The sequence below is a fragment of the Furipterus horrens genome, unplaced genomic scaffold, assembly GCF_987537825.1.
Source record: "Furipterus horrens unplaced genomic scaffold, mFurHor1.1.pri manual_scaffold_13, whole genome shotgun sequence".
In the NCBI taxonomy this organism is placed as follows: Eukaryota; Metazoa; Chordata; class Mammalia; order Chiroptera; family Furipteridae; genus Furipterus; species Furipterus horrens.
In genome coordinates, this window is record NW_028327183.1 from 58946408 (window position 1) to 58964858 (window position 18451).

The 18451-nt window shown below is 49.1% G+C and overlaps 1 protein-coding gene across 1 annotated transcript; it reads right to left on the reverse strand.

Moving 5' to 3' along the window:
* Positions 1-3212: 3212 nt before the first annotated feature.
* On the reverse strand, positions 3213-16352 carry ZNF550 (zinc finger protein 550). Its single transcript, XM_090259277.1, has 5 exons — positions 16317-16352; positions 15418-15441; positions 12003-12129; positions 9803-9898; positions 3213-5867 (listed from the first exon to the last, which is right to left on the reverse strand). Exons 1-5 carry the CDS (start codon positions 16350-16352, stop codon positions 4873-4875), a joined length of 1278 nt encoding a protein of 425 aa, XP_090115403.1. The 3' UTR covers positions 3213-4872.
* Positions 16353-18451: the final 2099 nt, after the last annotated feature.

Genomic DNA, 18451 nt, shown 5'->3' on the forward strand with positions numbered 1-18451 from the left:
CCAAACTCATAAAGTCGCTGGAAAAATATGACTGTATATAATAATCTAAATTTCTTCGTAATTGTCCAATAACAGTGTCCATAATTGTTTCCCACACTAAGGTTTTTTGCCATTTAATGGATCATTCCTTGAGTTTGTGTACATTCTGTGATGATTTTTATGTTTGGTTTGAGAACTCATGCTTTGTTCTTTCACAAGGACATTTTCTTCCATAATCTTCTAAGAAGTATACATTTTTATTCCTATTTAAGGCTTCTTTATCTGAAATTAATTCTTATTTTAAGTATGTTTTATTATGTTGTTATAGTAGTCCCAATTTTTTCCCCTTTGCTCCACTCTGCCCAGTATCCACTTCCCTCCAGCAATCCCACCCCCTTTAGTTCATGTCCATGGGTTGTGCATAAAAGTTCTTTGGCTTCACTCTTTCCTATATTATTCTTAACTTTCCCCTGACTCTTTTGTACCAAACAATTATGCTTCTTAGTCCCTGCACCATTTCCCCATTTCTCCCCCTTCCCCCTCCCAGCTGATCACCCTCCAAATGATCCCCATACCTATGATTCTGTTCCTATTCTGGTTTGCTTAGATTTTGTTTTTATTTTTAGATTCAGTTGTTGATAATTGTGAGTTTGTTGTCATTTTAATGTTCATAATTTTGATCTTCTTTTTCTTAAGTAAGTCCCTTTGACATTTCATATGATAATAGCTTGGTGATGATGAACTTCTTTAGCTTTACCTTGTCTGGGAAGCACTTCATCTGCCCTTTCTTTCTAAATGATAGCTTTGCTGGATATAGTAATCTTGGTTGTAAGTCCTTGCTTTTCATCACCTTGAATAATTCTTGCCAGCCCCTTCTTGCGTGCAAAGTTTCTTTTGAGAAATCAGCTGATAGTCTTATAGGCTCCCCTTTGTAGGTAACTCTCTGCTTTTCTCTTGCTGCTTTTAAGATTCTCTCTTTATTTTGAACCTTTGGCATTTTAATGATGATGTTTCTTGGTGTGGTCCTTTTTGGGTCTAGTTTGTTTGGGACTCTCTGTGCTTCCTGGACTCGTATGTCTATTTCCTTTACCAAATTTGGGGAGTTTTCCTTCATTTTCTCACATAAGCTTTTGATTTTTTGCTCTTCCTCTTGTCCTTCTGGCACCCCTATGCTTCGGATGTTGGCACGTATAAAGTTGTCCCAGAGGTTCCTAAGTCTCTCCTCATTTTTTTCAATTCTTGTTTTCTCCTCCTGTACTGGTTGACTGTTTTTTTCTTCCTTATGTTCCAAATCATTGATTTGAACCCCGGTTTCCTTCCCTTCACCATTGGTTTTGTGTGGATTTTCCTTTGCTTAATTTAGCATAGCCTTCACTTCTTCCCTTATGCGTTTTCCGTACTTAAGCCTATCTGTCAAGTCTGTGAGCATCTTTATCACCAGTGTTTTGAACTCTCTGTCTGTTAGGTTGGCCACCTCCTCGTTGCTTAGTTCTCCCACTGGAACCTTGATCTGTTCCCCCTTTTGGGCCATACTTCCGTGTCTCCTCATCTTGACAGGCTCCCGTGTTTGTTTGCCTCTGTGTCTTAGGCAGAGCTGTCACTCCTATTACCTTGCAAGTGGTGGAGCCTTAGGTATTCGTCAGTACGGGCGACCCGTTTCACCTTGTTGTGGCACTGTTTGTGGGGGAGGCGGTCTGAGAGTGAACAGTGCCACTTGCTCCGCACTCACCCCTTTTCCAGGCACTTCTCCCACTTCCGTATGGAACTGGTGCCTCTCTAGCTGTTGCCCTGGCCGTTGTTCCCAGAGTGGGTGGGTCTGCGGATATTCTAGGACCATGGGGGCCCTTTAAATAAGCAGACTCTGCTGAGAGACTGGCAGTTTCTGCCTCCACTCCAAGCCCCACCGTTTTGCACAGTCAGAAGCAATGAGGCTTAATTTTCCTCGGTGCTGCGACCGTGAGCTGCGTGGTCTGATCTGGTGCTGGGAGGGCTCCCCAGGTGTCCCTCCTGCTTTTTAAAAGTGTTTGCACTTTCCACCAGCCTGTCGCTGCTGCCATCACCACACCACATCCTCTCCACCCTGGCTCGTCCCTCCTACCTATCTGGGTGAGTATTTCTTCTTTATATCTTTGTTTGTTGGACTTCCATGCAGCTTGATTTTCTGGAACTTCTGGTTGTCTCTAGTTTTGAGGTAGTTGTATTCCTTCTTAGTTGTGGAGGGAGACACAGCATCTGTCTAGGCCTCCATCTTGGCTGAAAGTCCTAAAATTAATTCTTATATATGTTTAAAAGCAGAGATGAAAATTAGAGTCTTATCTATTTGATACCCTATTTCCTTGGAACAAGTTTTTAAAGCGTGCATTTCAAAGTGTTCTGTATTATCCTGACATCTCAGCCTTAAATGAAGAATCTAAATATGTGAGTGACCCTTTATTAATCTAAAAATTTATTCTGCTAATTTTAAATGTAAATTCTATTCCACTACTTAATAAAATACCCTTCTCATTGTAAATTTATGATTTGCTGTAGTCTCTTTTAGAAAAATTACTTTATATATTAAAATAACTTTGTATCTCTTATATTTATTGCTTTATGACACTTATAAATAGCATCTAAAATTCCAAAAGAATACTGGTATTTTTACATTTATAAGTGTTATTTTTTAAAATTATGAAGTGTTTACTTCTGGAATTTTCTGTTTAATATTTTTGGACAGTGGTTGTAAGGGTTTTTATTTGTATTTATCTTTTCTCAAAAGGAAGAATCTGGGCAATAATTATATTTTATCTTTTCCCCATTTTATTGAAGTTGTTGGAGCGACAGTGGTTAACAAAATTATGCAGATTTCAGGTACACAATTCTGTAACACGTTATCTGTACACTTTCCTGTGTTCACCACCCCAAGTCAAGTCTCTGACCATCACCATTTGTGCCTTTTCCCCTCCCCCACTTCCTCCCACCCTCTTATAACTATAATTATGAACACCTGACCTCACCCCCACATACTTCTACTATTTTTGCACAGTCTCTTAGCAGCTTTTCCTTGCAACACCACCCAGCATGCTAACTTAATAATTACTGTCAGCAATGGATTTATGTTGTCTAATTTTATGTACTAATTTTTTAGCTGATGTAGCTTAAAAAGATACTTTGTTGCATATAATTCTCATTTTTTAATTTCAAACAGGCACTCACTTGATTTTTTTATTTTTAACTTGGAAATTACTCCAAGATTTTCATTTTGGTAGTCTTTACATAGAAAACAAAACAGATAAAGAAAAACAAAAAGTAAGTACTGTGTCAAGCCTCAGTTTTTTAACCCTTTAAATGCCGTTTCTAATCCTGCAACAACCAGTTGTGGGAGTGCAAAAGGCAATCGATTGATGATTCTCTCACACAGGTATTGCAATAATAAGTCAATATCTCCTTGGACATTGGATAATGACAAGTACATGCTCAAGTCTGCCAAAATCCTACCCAGTGGGCTCCCTCTAGGAGCTGGCACAGAACTGCCTTTATTGACTCGGACGCACCGGCCAAGAGCTATAACCAGAAAAATCCAAAAACCCTGAGAATCAACAAAACTGGTATCCGTGACTGCATTATTCCAGAGTCCTCACCAGCAAATATTCTGCCAAGCAATCTCACAAACCGTGGTCTTCACCTGTACTTCGTTTCATGGCCCCTTCCCTGACCTGTTTCCTTCCCACCTGCCAGATGTGTTTAGGCAGCCAGCACCTTGAGCGGGCATGCAGAGGAACTCTGAGTGACTAGGAAACCCTGCAGTCCCACTCTAGGTGTCAACCAGCCACAGGCAGCTAGCTAGTGGGGTCCCACTGCCCACTGCCACCCTCTAGGCAAAATCCCGGAGGCAAAGGTTTGGTGATAAAGGAAAGGAGTCTTTATTCAAATGCTACACAATTTTGGAATAAGTTTTCCACTTGCATTAGTCACTTAGGCCTGTCATTTAAAGCTAAAACGTTTAACTCTTTAGTTACAGCTTTAATCATTAAGCCTATCAATTAAGGCTAAACTCTTTAACTCCTGAGTTCCCCTAACATTTCAGGTTAGTTTTTAATTATTTCTATAGCATTAGTTTACAAACTAAAACAACATCAGATACAAAAACGACACAATTCTGAAAGACTGGCAGGTTTCTGCCTCAAAGCCCACCCCCTCTAGAACACCCGAAGAAAAATAATCTTGCGGCCCTTTGCCAGGCCAGCCTGATCCTCGGCTGCACCCAGAGTTCCTTCTGTCCAAATACCATCTGCAGGCAACTGTAGTACAATCACCCAGGAATCCTCGAGAAAGAGAGTCAGAGAGACAATCTCTGCCTCCTTTTATTTTAAACCTTCCAGCCCATCCATGCCCACCAGAGGTGTTCAGCTTCTTGGTCAGTCTGGTCCTGGTCTGTTCACCAACTGCTGTGGGCAACCTCCTTCTCCACCCCTCCCCCCACTCTCTTCAGTGATCAGATCAGATCTCTTTGTATCAAAGTGACCTGTCCCAGGTTTGCTCACAGCGATGACAATTACGTGGCTTCTCCATTATGAATTCTCAGGCGGCAAGTAAGAATTTTCCCTTTGGCTTAAGGCTGTCCTTAGTAGTTACATCGAGCATCTCTCCCCAGTAAGTTCTCTGATGCTGATGGAGGGGGACCCCCTGGTACCCACCTTCTCTCCTTTCTCTCCCGCCCTGATGAGGGAAGGCTGAGCTGCGGCTCAAGGTGCATTCACTGCATTCCCAGGGCTCCTCGCCAAGGCGACCACTCGTGCGTTTCAGAGCCGACAAAACACCCTCTCCGACATTCTTCGCTTGGAAGGGTGTTTTCCTCCCATGTCGATCCCCTCTGACAGACCAGGAAGGGGCCGTGGGTGAGGCCGGCTCGGCTCAGGTGTGGACCCGCTGGTGCTGCAGGAGGTGGGACCTGCGCTTGAAGGCCTTCCCGCACAGGCCGCACTTGTAGGGCTTCTCCCCGGTGTGGATGATGGAGTGCTGCAGCAGGTAGGTGCTGCGGTGGAAGGCCTTCCCGCACTGCGCGCACACGTAGGGCCGCTCCCCGGTGTGCACGCGCCGGTGCTGCAGCAGCTCCGAGCGGCAGCGGAAGGCCTTCCCGCAGGCGCCGCACTCGAACCGCTTGGCCCCGCTGTGCACGGCGTGGTGCTGCACCAGGTGCTCCCGGTTGCTGAACGCCTTCTCGCAGTCCTTGCACGCGAAGGGCCTTTCCCGGCTGTGGGTCCTTTTGTGCCGAATGAAGGTGGAGCGGTGGCTGAAGGCCTTCCCGCACTGGGCACACTCGTAGGGCTTCTCCCCGGTGTGGATCGGGTGGTGCTGCACCAGGTAGGACCTGCGCTTGAAGGCCTTGCCGCACTCTGGGCACGTGTAGGGCTTGTCCCCGGTGTGGATGAGGTAGTGCCGGACGAGCGTGGAGCTCTGGCTGAAGGTTTTCCCGCACGCGTTGCACTCGTAGGGCTTCATCCCCGTGTGAACCCGCTGGTGGCGAGCAAGGTACCACTTCCTGCTGAAGCCTTTCCCGCATTGCCTGCACTTGTAGAGGTTCCGTCCCGCCTGGGTCCTGGTGCCTTTGGCTGGTCCCTGTGGGTCACGTTCATGGAGAACAGCTCCCCGGGAGGCTCTTTCCTGCAATACCCTAGAGGGCAGACCGTCCTCTGTCTCCAAACCGATACCGTCAAGGCTCCTCTTCCCAGGATGGGTGTCTTTGTGGGGGTCTGTCTCTGGCCGCACTCCCAGAAGCCCTTCCCGGTCCCTGGCTGGCTCCAGTTTGGAGTCCCTGGATGATTCCGGAGTCCGCCTTCGCTGGGCTCCCTCACACAAAACCGGCTGAGTGGTGCTTGGCCCTCTGGTCTGAAGTTTGGCTCCGTCACCTGAAGAAAAATCCAGGACACAGAAGGAGACTTTTAGTGACACAACATAGAAGAAACATAGGCAAAACTTCAGTGGGCGCGTGAGGACAAAAATGCCACCTCTGGAATTTGCTGTGTTCTGACGTCCCTATAACCTTGGTCTCCCAACGACGGTCCTTGTATCCTTGGCCCCATGAAAGGGAAAATCTGGACAGTGGGCTGGACCACGGGACACAGGACTTAGTGCGGAGACCCCTCCTCACAGTCCAGAGTAGGGGAGTGAGGGCAGTTTTGATGACACTGTCGGGGCAGGGGAGGAGTGTGCCCCCAAGAAGTAAGGTCGATGTCTCTTGGTGCTGTATCGACAAGTGGCACCTAACAAGACTGAGAAGAAAAAGAGTCACCTTCCCTAGGGTGGTGCCCCTGAGCTGGGTCCTGATGGAGAATTCAGAGTTGACAGGAAGAGAGAGGGGCACTGGGTTGAAATGGGGAAGATTCACCCTTGAAAGAGGAAAAGGGTACCAGTCACCTGGTGAAGCCGACATCAAGGGGTGGTTTCAGGAGAGGGGTCAAGGGGATACGCAGGCCGAATGGTACAAGAGACAAGCTTCTGCTCTGTGAGGCATCGTTGTGCCAGTTAAAAGTGAGGGCTCTGGGGCCAGCATGCCTGGGTCTCCCCTAAACCCTGGCCTCTGTCCAATGAGCTGATCTTGGATGGACGTCTTTCATCTGTAAGTCATACTTTTCTCATGTGAGAGACTGATGAAGAGACCCAGTTTCCCAGGCTGCCATGGAGGGTAAAGGAGAAAAGTGTTCAGCACGGTTCTTGACGTGAGTGTTCACTAAACTGGGGGTCGTCATCCTTGTTCTTTGTGTTAGTTTCACATGTCAAATTGACCAGGGTATCGCGCTGAGCTGTTCAGTCAAGACACCGGTCTAGATATTGCTGTGAGGTAGTTTTTGAGCGTGATTAACATTTAAATCAGTAAACTTTTGAGAAAAAGAAGACTATCTTTCACAATTGGGTGGGCCTCAGCCAACAAGTTAATGGCCTTATGACTGACCCCCCTCATCCCCAGGGAGGGAAGGAATTCACCTCCAAAAATCCACTCTTCCAGCACACTGGCTTGCCTTGCAAGACTTCGAAACTGCTTCTCCCTCATAATCGCAAGAGCCAACTCTTTAAAATAAATAAAATACATACCGTATTTTTCGCACCATAAGACACACTTCCTCCCCCCCCCCCCCAAAAGTGGGGGGAAATGTCTGTGCGTCTTATGGAGCAAATATTGCATCACAGACCGTGATGTGTATAACCTGACCTGGGGTTCCCAGAAAATTAGAAGAGTACTTGAACCTTAAGTTTCTCTTCATTTGTTAATGACAGTGCTGATGGTTCTTAATACCACTGTTGACTGCTGTTCACTTTACATGGTTGAAATATTATTATGTTATATTTTATTAAATATTTTAGTACACAATATTTTTTTTCTTGTTTTCCTCCAATAAACCTAGGTGCATCTTATGGTCAGGTGTATCTTAACAGTGCGAAAAATACAGTATATCCTGTTTGTTGAGTCACTGGAGAACCCTGACTAATACAGGGTGGGGCAAAAGTAGGTTAATAATTATTCACATAGAAAATATGATTAATAAATAATAATAGAATAACAAACTATGTTTTGTGTCCTCACAATTGTGAACCTTTTGCCCCTCCCTATATGTTTCTCACTGTTGGCCTGCGCAGCGAGGATGACAGCAGGGACACCAGCCAAGAGCCAAGGACGGGCCTCAGCAGAAACCAACCCTGCCAACACCTTGATCTCAGACTTGCAGCTTCCAGAACTGTGAGAAAATAAATGTCTGTTGTTCAAGGCACAGGCACGTGTGCGTACACACACACACACACACACACACACACCGAAAAAAGAAAAAGAAAAAAGCCAACCCACAGAGACAGTGGGTACCACTGTAGGAGGAGCTACTGACAAGGCTGGGGCACCAGGAACCTGCTATGGTCCTAGAAATACTCTAAATGTTGACTGGGGCAGAGGACATTTCAGTTCATACATATGTAACAATTTAAGCTGAATCCTTCAGATTTGTGCACATCACTTGTACATTTCCGAAGTAAAAGAATTGAAATAAGGAGTTTAAATTTTTTAAAAAGATTCTATTTATTTAGTCTTAGAGAGGGGAAGGGAGAGAGCAAAACATCGATGTGCGAGAGATATCAATCAGTTGCCTCTCACGCGCCCCCAACCGGGTACCTGGCCCGCAACCCAGGCATGTGTCCTAACTGGGAATCGAACTGGCGACCCTCTGGTTCACAGGCCGGAGCTCAATCCACTGAGCCACACCAGCCAGGGCAAGGAGAGTTTAAATAATAGGTATGAAGTCAAATGTCTACATATTTCCCAGAAATGAGACAACTCCTTCGGGGAACTTGGCTTTATATGTAGTCTGTGTTGGCTGTGACGTTCACAGATCTAAAAGCATTTGTGTTTCTTTCCCCCAAGTGAAGGCACCCTGAGCACATTATATGTTGAACAGAGAAGATGAAAACAGACAAGGCAAAAGAAACAACAAGTGAAAAACTAAGTTCCCACTGGCCACGACCGCAGGTAAGACTTCCAGAGGACAGGGTAAGGCGCAGGTGTGAGGTGGACACCAATGAGCCTTTGAGGATCGAGGAGCAGGAAGCACATTGCCTGTTCTTTTAACATGACATTGTGTGCTAAGACTCCAGCGACACTGAGGATCTGGAGCGTGTCGCAGGGGCTGGAGCAGGAGGAAGAGCAGATAGAGAGTTGCTGGGGCTCTGGCATCATCCAGGTGACAGATGATGGGTGAAGGTGGTGGAGGTGATGAGTTCGGGGACACAGATAAATGTCCAGTGGACAGGAGTGGGGACGAGTGGCTGCAGGGCTTGATGGAGACAGAGGTGACAAGGGGCTTCCCATGTCACCTGCTTGGATGGCAGGCCCTTCTCTGAACAGGGGTGGGGAGGAGCGGGCATGCTCAGGGGTGTCTTCTAAGGCAGGATGAGCCTCTGAGACACTTAACGGAGGCTGGGGCGGCACCTGGAACGGAGGCTGCAGTGGGGCTGGCCGCAGATACTCACAGGCTGGCTGAGCGGCCTCAGGGCCACCAGGGAGGACACACTATGGCTCACCACGGCTGGGTCCAGCCACACTCACAGCACAGATGTGGACCAAACATCACCTTGCTGTTTCTTGGGGTGAGGTAGGCAAGAAGATGCAGTGCAAGGTGTGGCTTCTAAGCTTCTGATGGACCGACAGGATGATGGACGAATGGATAGAGGCGGGGAAGAGTGGGAAACAGTGCATACAGTGCAGATCATCCTTTCTGGGGGAAGAAAGGCCCCCTTTCCTCTGGGTCCAGGAAGGAATGTGCGGAATCCCTATCACTCATGATTTGTGTCATTACATGGATCCACTAAGAGCTAAATTTTGTTACCTCCCCTCCAGGCCAGGCACTGTACTGACATCTCAGCACAGCCTTCAGCCGCCCAGTCATACAGGGACCGTCACCACTAGCCTTCCGAGAGCAGGCCGAGCCGACATGGGCCCAGCCACTGGCTGTGATCCCAGAGCACGCTGCTACCTGCAGTCCCCAGTCCTGAGCGCCAGTGTGACCAGGTGCCCAGATGTTGTCAGTGGGATGCGTGAAGTGCAGCATACGTGCCCTCCCGTTGTCACTGCTCCCTGCCGCGTCTCTCCTGCTCCAGCTGCAAGTGGCTGGAGTAACCTCACTGCTACTCTGTGACATTAGAGTCTCTCTAACGGTGTGGCTCATGGCAAACATGCTGAGGCACACCGAACCTTGACGTGAGAGAAACAACAGAAGCCCCAGGAGGGCACAGAGTTTCACAGAGGAGTTCAGAAGCAGTGGTGTGCCCGAGGCTGCCGTGACCGCCACCCGCTGGCTCCTACCTGGACGGGTGCTCCGTGCGAGGCCTTTCCTCACCACGCACAGCCCCTTCCTGTGCTCCAGCAGGTGGACCAGCTCTGGCCTGGGAATCGGATGCCCTGTGGATGGAGAAAGCATCAGATATGGGTGTTTTGCAGAGAAGGGGGAAACCCCTCCGTCGTATCTGGGACTTCAGGACAGGGACGAAAATGAAAGAAGCTGCTCCCAAAGTGAAGACCAAGGGGACAAATCCCACTCCTGGGCTGCACCTGCTGTGGAGGGCGCTGCGTCCGTCCCGCAACAGCACTGCCCTTGGACTTCACCATAGAAGCCGATGCGGTTCAGGTGCGTGCCACTGTCCCACACAGCCACAGGGCACCGGGACGGTGGGCCCATCTAACTCTCTTAAACCCCTGGTTCTTCAGAACTGCCTGGGGATCCCTGATTCCAGCCTCCACCAGGAGAAACCCCAGCTCTTGGGGTGAGGCAGAGGCACCCGTTTCTGAGAAACCCCCTGGAGTGTGGGTGCCCCGAGAGGGCTGAAAACTGCTTGTGGAAGTCAGTCGGTGAATGGCCCCCCTGATCGTCAGTCATCTGGGGTAGGCAGGGAACCCGGGGCTGGATCCTCATTCTGAAGAGGAAGCTGGGAATCCTGTGTTGGAGCAGAGGGCTGAGCAAGGGCCCGCTGCCTCCGTCACTGCCGCGGCCCCCTACGACCCTGCCCGGGCGCGCAGGTGCCGGTCCAGGGAGGGGAGCAGAGAGAACCTTCACGCCATTCCCTTACATGCTGCCAAGTACATCTCAGCGGAGACCGGACGGTTCCGTGTAGAAGTCCATGACTGAGGCATGGGTGTCCATTCACACAGGTCTCAGGCACGGTCAGCGACATGTGCTAGGTGCCTGGCACCGACCTCAGGGAGGGGGCGGGACCAAAGGTGATGCAGATGTCCCCTGGCTCTGCCAGCTGAGCTCACTCCCACTGCAGGGCAGCTTCTCAAGTTGGTTCCTCCACCTGGAACCCCTCCTTCACCGCCCCTCCCACTTAGCTCTTAGCCTCTGAGTCACCTCCTCAGATGCCTTTCTTCAAGCATCCAAGACAGGTTATGACCCCTGGCTACATACTCCTAAATCCTGTTTTTCTTCTACAACTCATCACAATTCACCCTAGAATGATGTCCCCTTCCTAACACCCACAGTGTGCCATCATTACTGAAGGTTTCTCGTCAAACCAACCCACTTTATATTGTTCTTCGGTATTTTATTCTAAAAGGAACCCTGTTTTTCTCTGGCAAATGAGAAAGTCGAATTCACATCCCACAACAGAAGGTCACCATCAAAACACAGCAATGAAATGAAATAAAAAACAGTGCCATGAAGTCCCAGTGAGCTCGTGTAGACGCTCAGAGCTGTGAGCCGGCGGTGGCTCGCTCTGTTGAGGAGAGTCATTAGTCACAGTTGGGGGGCAGGGAAGACTCGGCACCAGTGAGACTTTCTTTTGACAACAACCAGCATGCCAGACAGAGAAGGTGAAGGGACTGGCTTTCTCGGGGTGTCCACCGTGACGTTCCCACACACCTTCTAAATCAGGAGCCCCAACCCATGGGCTGCAGACCAGCACTGGCCTCTGGCCTGCTGGGAACTGGGCGGCAGGCAAGCAAAGCCTGTGGGAGCTCCACCTCCTATTACCCACCTCCAGCCCGTCCGCCCAGGGACAAGCTGGTCCCTGGGTTGGGATCTGCTGTTCTAAACCATCTCCTGCACGGTCGGGTCTCAGGAGACATGATTGTCATGTAGACACCAGGGGCCGCAATACCGAGATTGTGGTGTTCAGAGGACTCCTGGCTGGCACTGATGACAAATGCCATGTGGGAGTCTGCCCGACTCACCCTGTCTTCTGAGAACAGCCCATCACCCAGGGCCTTGCTAACTGGGGACACCTGATCCAACCAGGCTGGGCCAGTGACCTCCCCTCCTGTGGAATCCAGAATACAGACCTCAGACTGAAGCCTGAGCATGCTGGGCACTGGGGTGAGAGTGAGGGTTCAGAAAGACATATTTCCATGCCAGCGATCCCTGAAGCAGACACAGGCAGACCAGGCAGGAGGAGGAGGAGCCAGGAAACTGCAGGGGCTGTGGGGAAAAGAGAAGGTGGCTTCTGGGACCTTCTTGACCCGCCAGAAATAGACATCGGGGTCCCCACAAGGATAAGAAATGAGCACTTACCCAGCGAGACCAGGAGACTGCAGATTTCCAGCATCACCTCCTGGTACAGGGTCCTCTGAACCGGGTCCAGCAACTCCCATTCCTCCCGGCTGAAGGTCACAGACACATCCTTGAAGGTCACTGGTGCCTAGAAAGTCAAACACATTAGTCTCATGCGCGTTGGGGTTGTTGGGTGAGATCAGAGCCCCTCACTCAGTCACTGGCAAAGGTGCTGAGAGACCCAGGCCTGGATCACCAAGGTCTTCTAAGGGCCAAGTTCTGTGCTGGGTGCAAAGGGGGAGAAGAAGGGCCTTTGTGTAAGAACAGAGTCACTCAGAGAACCATGAGGAGGCAGCGAACAGACAAAAAGAAGTTTATTTGAGGGAATTAGCAAGCGGGAGGAAGCCGTGCCACGAATGGCCCAACTCCGGGTTCCTAGGGAAGGAGGGGCTGTTTTATATGGGGAAGAAAAAGATAAACTATTGAATTCAGTTGTTTATCTTGCAGCTGTGAGTCTGGGGGCTGATCAAGGCCAAATGGAGCTCGGCTTGACACTCCCTGCTATCACGGGAAACTCCCAGACTGCTGCAGGCGGGCGGGGGGGGGGAGGGGCATGGGAACAGAGGCTGTCACTTTGGGCACAGGGCAGCTGCGGCTGAGAGAAAAGCCTGCCCTGGGGAACCCACTGGAGACGACGCAGACAGTGCTGTTCCCATGAGGACTGTGGCACAGATGGGGAGCATTCTGGTGGAAATGACCATGATGCTAATTTCAACAATGGAAACAGCAGCAGCTGAGCCTCCTAGGTCCTTGCCGCCCACCTGCCCCAGGGGAAGGCTTCACATGCTGGGGTAGAGATTGTCCCAGGCTTTGGTGCCAGACTCCCGGGACTGAATCAAACTCCTGACTCTGAACCAGGGAGGACATCACATCATTTCTCTAAGTTTCTGTAGGGGACGGTGAAAGCTGAAGTTACAAAATGAAGGCGAACTCGCTTGGCCAGGACCAGGTATTTGCAAGGTCTTGCCTGATTGTCTACATTTGCTGATGGGTCAGGTACTTGCAAGGTCTTGCCTGACTGAACACGTCTGCAACATGTAGCCTTTTGATAACGAAAGCTGGAGCCCTGGGAGCTGGAAACAAAGCAGGAGCAGGGAACATCCGGTCCATTAGATTAGAGCAGAAGCTGCTTACAAGATATCTGAGAACACTCTGCCTACAGCTTTCTCGGGAGTTTCTCATCAGTTTCGTTTCTTAGAAGTTTCACTTGTTAGTTTTACCTCCTGACTGCTGATGTCAGTAGCTGCTGTGATGGAACATTACAAATAAACTTGGTGGACTCAGGCTGGGGTCATTGTCTCTCCATCCAAGGGCAATGGACCACCTGACCCCCGCTTTGCATTAATCTTGTGTCTGCGTTTGTCTTTTAATCTCCAGGTCGGGACCCCTCTCTGATACCTTAGGTTTCGACATCAAGCTGTGCGGGTCACAGCAAGGCTCGATTTCCCCATCAGTGCAGCAATATTCCCCGCCTCACCAGGCAGTTTTGAGAACTAAGGAGGAAACGTTCGCACGGCAAACACTGCAGGACCTGCACAGGTTAGTGTTCAGTGTACTTTGTGACTTTTCCTAATCCTCCCACGGCCCATGAGGTAAGTGCCATCATCACCTTCATGTCACAGTCAGTGGCCTGGGGCTCGGGCAGCTCTAGAAACTCACCCACAATCTCACAGGTAAGGAGCAGAAGCAGGATTTAAACATCCGACAAAAGATGGTGAAGAGCTGGGGCCAGGTTGGAGCCAGGGGTACCTTAACTAGAACTCAAACAGCCAGGAAAAGGCTATCCTAACAGGCGACACTGATGCACAGGAAGGATGCAGAGACCTGGGGACCGAGCCCCAGAGAAAGAGCAATGCAAGTGCAAAGACTGCCCAGTGAGCAGGGCTTTGGCAAGTTCCAGATGGCCTGGGTGGGTGCCCTGAGCAAGAGAAGAAGGGAAGGGAAGAAGAGCAGAGGTAGCCCCAGGGGCACATCCAGGAGAACCCTGCAGGCCACACTGGGCAGTTTTCATTGATTATAAGAGTGATGGGAGCCGTGGCTGGTGTGACTCTGTGGATTGAGTGCCCATCTGTGAACCAGGGCGTTGCCGGTTTGATTCCCAGTCGAGGCACACGCCTGGGTTGAGGGCCAGGTCCCCAGTTGGAGATGTGACAGAGGCAACCACACGTTGATGTTTCTCTCCCTCTCTTTCTCCCTCCCCTGACGGGGAGACCCATTCATTCATTCAGCCGTTTATCCAGTACCTTCTACAAGCCCAGGCGGTTCTAGTCCTGGCATGGAGCAGCGACAGGAACTTACGGCCCAGGCCAGAAACACAGCCTAATGAGGCAGCTAAATAAGTGAGTAAGAAAACATTGGAAGGCCCTAAAAATGCCGAAGACAAGAAAACGGAGGAAACTGAAGAGATTACAGTCCCCCTTAGATGGGGCAACAGGGAAGACCTCTTTCCGGAAGGCACACTGGAGTGACTCTGGCATAAAGCGAGGGAGGAAGCCCGTGGACAGGAAATTAACAAGAAGACAGGTCCCGACAGGGATCTGATGGGGACACTCGGGGTGTCTGCCAGTTACCACCCGTGCGTTTGTGCCCGGAGAACGGCACACTCCTGCACACTAACGTTACTAAGCACTCCAATGGGCTCGCTTTTCAAATCCGACTGAATGTCCTGAGCAGGAAAACGGGTTCACTGCGCCGCTGGGACGCCAGTTCCGCCCGCTCGCAGCCGGAAGGTAAACTGCGTGGCCTCCTGGCTCCCAGCTGCGTGTCACCTTTTCTGCCGTCGCGCGGCCGCCATTCAAAGACGCCCCTCCTGCCTCCCCTTCACGCAGCTTCGTTTGTCGGGGAACCGCTGGCCCGCGCTGGACCCTGGGCGCACATCACCCGCGTGTCCTGTCCCGCTGCCTCAGTTCGGACGAGAAACCCTCGGTGTTCCTGCTATTTTATACCCGAGAAACCAAGCTCAGGGCGAAGGGCTTGCGCAAGGTCACAGCCTTGACGCGGCGCGCAGCCGGACCCACGAGGAGGGCTCCGCGGCACGATGCGCACGGCGTGGGGTCCCGGGGGTTCCAGACGCCGCGTGTCCCTTCCACTCGGCATCCCCTTGGGGGAAGAAACGGGACCCGACCCCACGTAGCCCTTGGCCTGGACCGCGACCCGGAGCCGAGGGTCCCCATCCCGGGGTTCCGAGACGTCACCGGACCCCGCCGTCCGCAGAGGGCGAGCGGCCTGGGGCTCCGTCCACTTACCCGCGCCGACGCCATCGGACGGGCTCCGCCGACCGTCCCCCAGGTCCCACGAAGGCGCTGGCCAGGCGGCCTCGCTGCCCTGACCCCGTTGCGGGGCTCACAGACGCACCTCGCTACTTTCGGACACCTACCCAGATGTGCCGGAAGTCCCACCCCTGCCAACAGGGCCAGGAACGCCCCTTCCGTTAATCTCATTGGTCTGGCGCGCATCGCTGCAGACCCGCGGAGCATAGCCTTCTGGGTAATGTAGTTTTTCCCGGCATCGGACCAAGCGGCGGATTCTTTGCCCCTTCTAGGAGCTGAGCCTCGGGAACACTGGGGAGGGAAGCTGGGAAGGGGCTTGCAGAGGCTCCGAGAAAGGAGGGCCTTTGGGTGTTCTGTAAGGGAATGCCCCCGTTGTGTTTTCTGCCTCTTGTTAGTTCAGATGCTCCTAACGCAGCAATGGACACACTATTGCGAATTATAAAAACCATCTTTTCCTGCTGCCTCAGCATCCCCACGAGAGGCTGTGAGCACCCCACCCAGGTAACCACCTGCACCCATGTGATCAGGTGGGCCCTTGACATAATTTCCCTTTTTCATCATCCCCTTGACCTAGTGACATTTCGAAGCACCAGTGAAATCCCTTCATGCTCTTTGTGTACTCCTCCAACTGGGGATCCCTCCTCTCTCTCTGGGCTCTAATCCTGCTTAGCTGAGCTCCATCCTTGGGCACCAATCCCATCTGGGCCCCCTGCAGTGGCGTGTGATGTCCTTACAAGAAACCCAAAAAAATCCTCTTGCCTCTTCCTCCAGGTACCGACACACAGAGAAAGAGGCTGTTGGGTTGTCAATGAACCTGGAAGAGGTCTCTCACCAGACGCCAAATCTCCTGACACTTGATCCTGGATATTCAGCCTCCAGAACTGTAAGTAAATTTCTGTTGCTTATAAGCCACCCAGTCTAGGGTATATTCTTATAGCAGCCTGAATGGACTAAGATAGATACAACTTATTTTAAAATCTTAAGATTTATGTGAAGAGTGGCTTACCAAATGCTTTTTTCCTACTAAGACAGTGGCTGCCATGGTCACAATCTGAGCCTGTGTGCCAAGGGGACAGTTTCACCCCCGAGATAGACATTTTGTCACTGTTTGAGGATGATGTCCATGATCCAAATAATTATTTGGGAAATTGCTAATTAGAGTGAAAGTATCAAGTTCTTTCCTTCTTTTTCTGTACAGGCTGTATTTTGAGGTAACCATATAGAACATTGCAGAAAATTCCTTATATAGGATTTCTAGCTAATAAATGTAGTAGTAACAATAGAAGTAGGATCCAAATGTTTCAACAGCTCATAAAATAATCAACCACCCAATCATCATCACTGCATGCAGACACAACAGATAAAATATGTATGGAAAATTGGTATTGAATTAAAGTATTAATAACATTAGGACCCATGAAAGAGAAACATTCAGACATCAGTGTGGACTTCTGTCATGTAGTCACAATTTCTCAGCTCTGTGTGGAATATTATGGCCAAAAACTGAACCTAGATTTCAAACTTATTTGGATGGTAAGACTATTTACTGAAACTGAGGATGTTGGAATAGGAGACAAGATGGTGACATCCTGTTACTCATGACGAGTTCAAGGTGCATTTGAAATGTTCAAGGGTTGACATTGGATTGAGGAGATAGGGGAACATTTGGAATAGACTCAGGATCTGAGCTGAGGCTGAACACAGACACTGGCTGGCAGAGCAGCCAATCCATTCATTTGATGGCTTCTGCTGCTTCTGCAGTCAGATGTAGGACAGGCAAGGTCAAATATTATAATGATATTTTGGGAACATAAAGGTCAGGGAGACATAGTGCAAGGAAATGCCTTTGAGAATCTAATGGATGAAGAGGAGGATGCATAAATGAATGGAGAATGTGGGAAAGGGTGGGATGCGAAATAGTAATTTCAAAGGAGAAGAAATATCCCATTTTTCCTGAGTCAGGAATGCAGTGTACAAGAAAATGTATGACATTACTATTATTCATTATAACTAATATTACTACATGGATATGTGGGAACACAGATGAGTACAACCAATTTAAGTCAGTTTGGCAGTTTCTTAAATATGAAAACATTTACATCTTTTGAAGTATTGGCACAAGAGAAAACACATTTATATAAAGAATTATATGCCCATGTCCAGCTTTACTTCTTATAGGACTAAACCGGAAACACTCCAACTGCCCATTAACAGAGGAATGAATGAATAAAGAGTGGCATATCCATAGGCAAGAATACTAAACAATAAAAAGAATAACTAGTCACATAAACAACACTGATGAATCTCAAAATAATTATGAAGCACAGAGAGTCCCAAACAAGATGAATGCAAAGAGGCCCACGCCAAGGCACATCATAATTAAAATGCTAAAGTTTAAAGATAAAAAGAGAATCTTAAAAGCAACAAGAGAAAAGCAGTTAGTTACCCACAGGGGAACTCCCATAAGACTGTCAGCTAATTTTTCAAAAGAAATTTTGGTAGGCTAGAAGGGATTGGCAAGAAATATTCAAAGTCATGAAAAGCAGGGACCTACAGCCAAGATTGCTCTAGCCAGCAAAGATATCATTTAGAATTGAAGAGCTGATAAAGAGCTTCCCAGACAAGAAAAAACTAAAGGAGTTCATCATCACCAATCATTATTACATAAAATGTTAAAGGGATTAAGAAAGAAAAAGATCAAAACTATTAATGATAAAATGGCAACAAGTACAAATCTATCAACGATTGAATCTAAAAAACAAACTAAGCAAACAAGGACAAAGAATCATGGATACAGAGAGTGTTTTGATGGTTTCCAGATGGGAGAGGGTGTCGGAGAATGGGTGAAGAGGTGAGGGCATTTAGAAGTACAAATAGGTAGTTACAGAATAGCCTTGGGGATGTAAAGTACAGGATAGGAAATAAGAGTAGCCAAAGAATTTATACACATGAACCATGGGCATGAACAAATGTTGGATTGCCTGAGGGAGTTGGGCGGTGCAGTGTGGAGGGGGCAAAGGGGAAAATTTTGGGACAACCGTAAGAGCATAATTCATAAAATAATTTAAAAAATAAAATGTAACTGAAATTAAAAAAAAAAACAGACTAAGACTCATAAATACAGAGAAAAGACTGATGGTT

What these genes read in the sequence shown, in the direction of transcription:
- ZNF550 (XM_090259277.1), bottom strand. Translation starts at nt 16,352, where the DNA reads ATGGCAGCCACTGTCTTAGTAGGAAAAAAGCATTTG. An exon ending in CAGTCTCCTGGTCTCGCTGG is followed by an intron (nt 9,899 to 12,002) that starts GTAAGTGCTCAT and finishes CTCCATCCACAG; the next exon opens with GGCATCCGATTCCCAGGCCA. An exon ending in CGCACGGAGCACCCGTCCAG is followed by an intron (nt 5,868 to 9,802) that starts GTAGGAGCCAGC and finishes ATTTTTCTTCAG; the next exon opens with GTGACGGAGCCAAACTTCAG.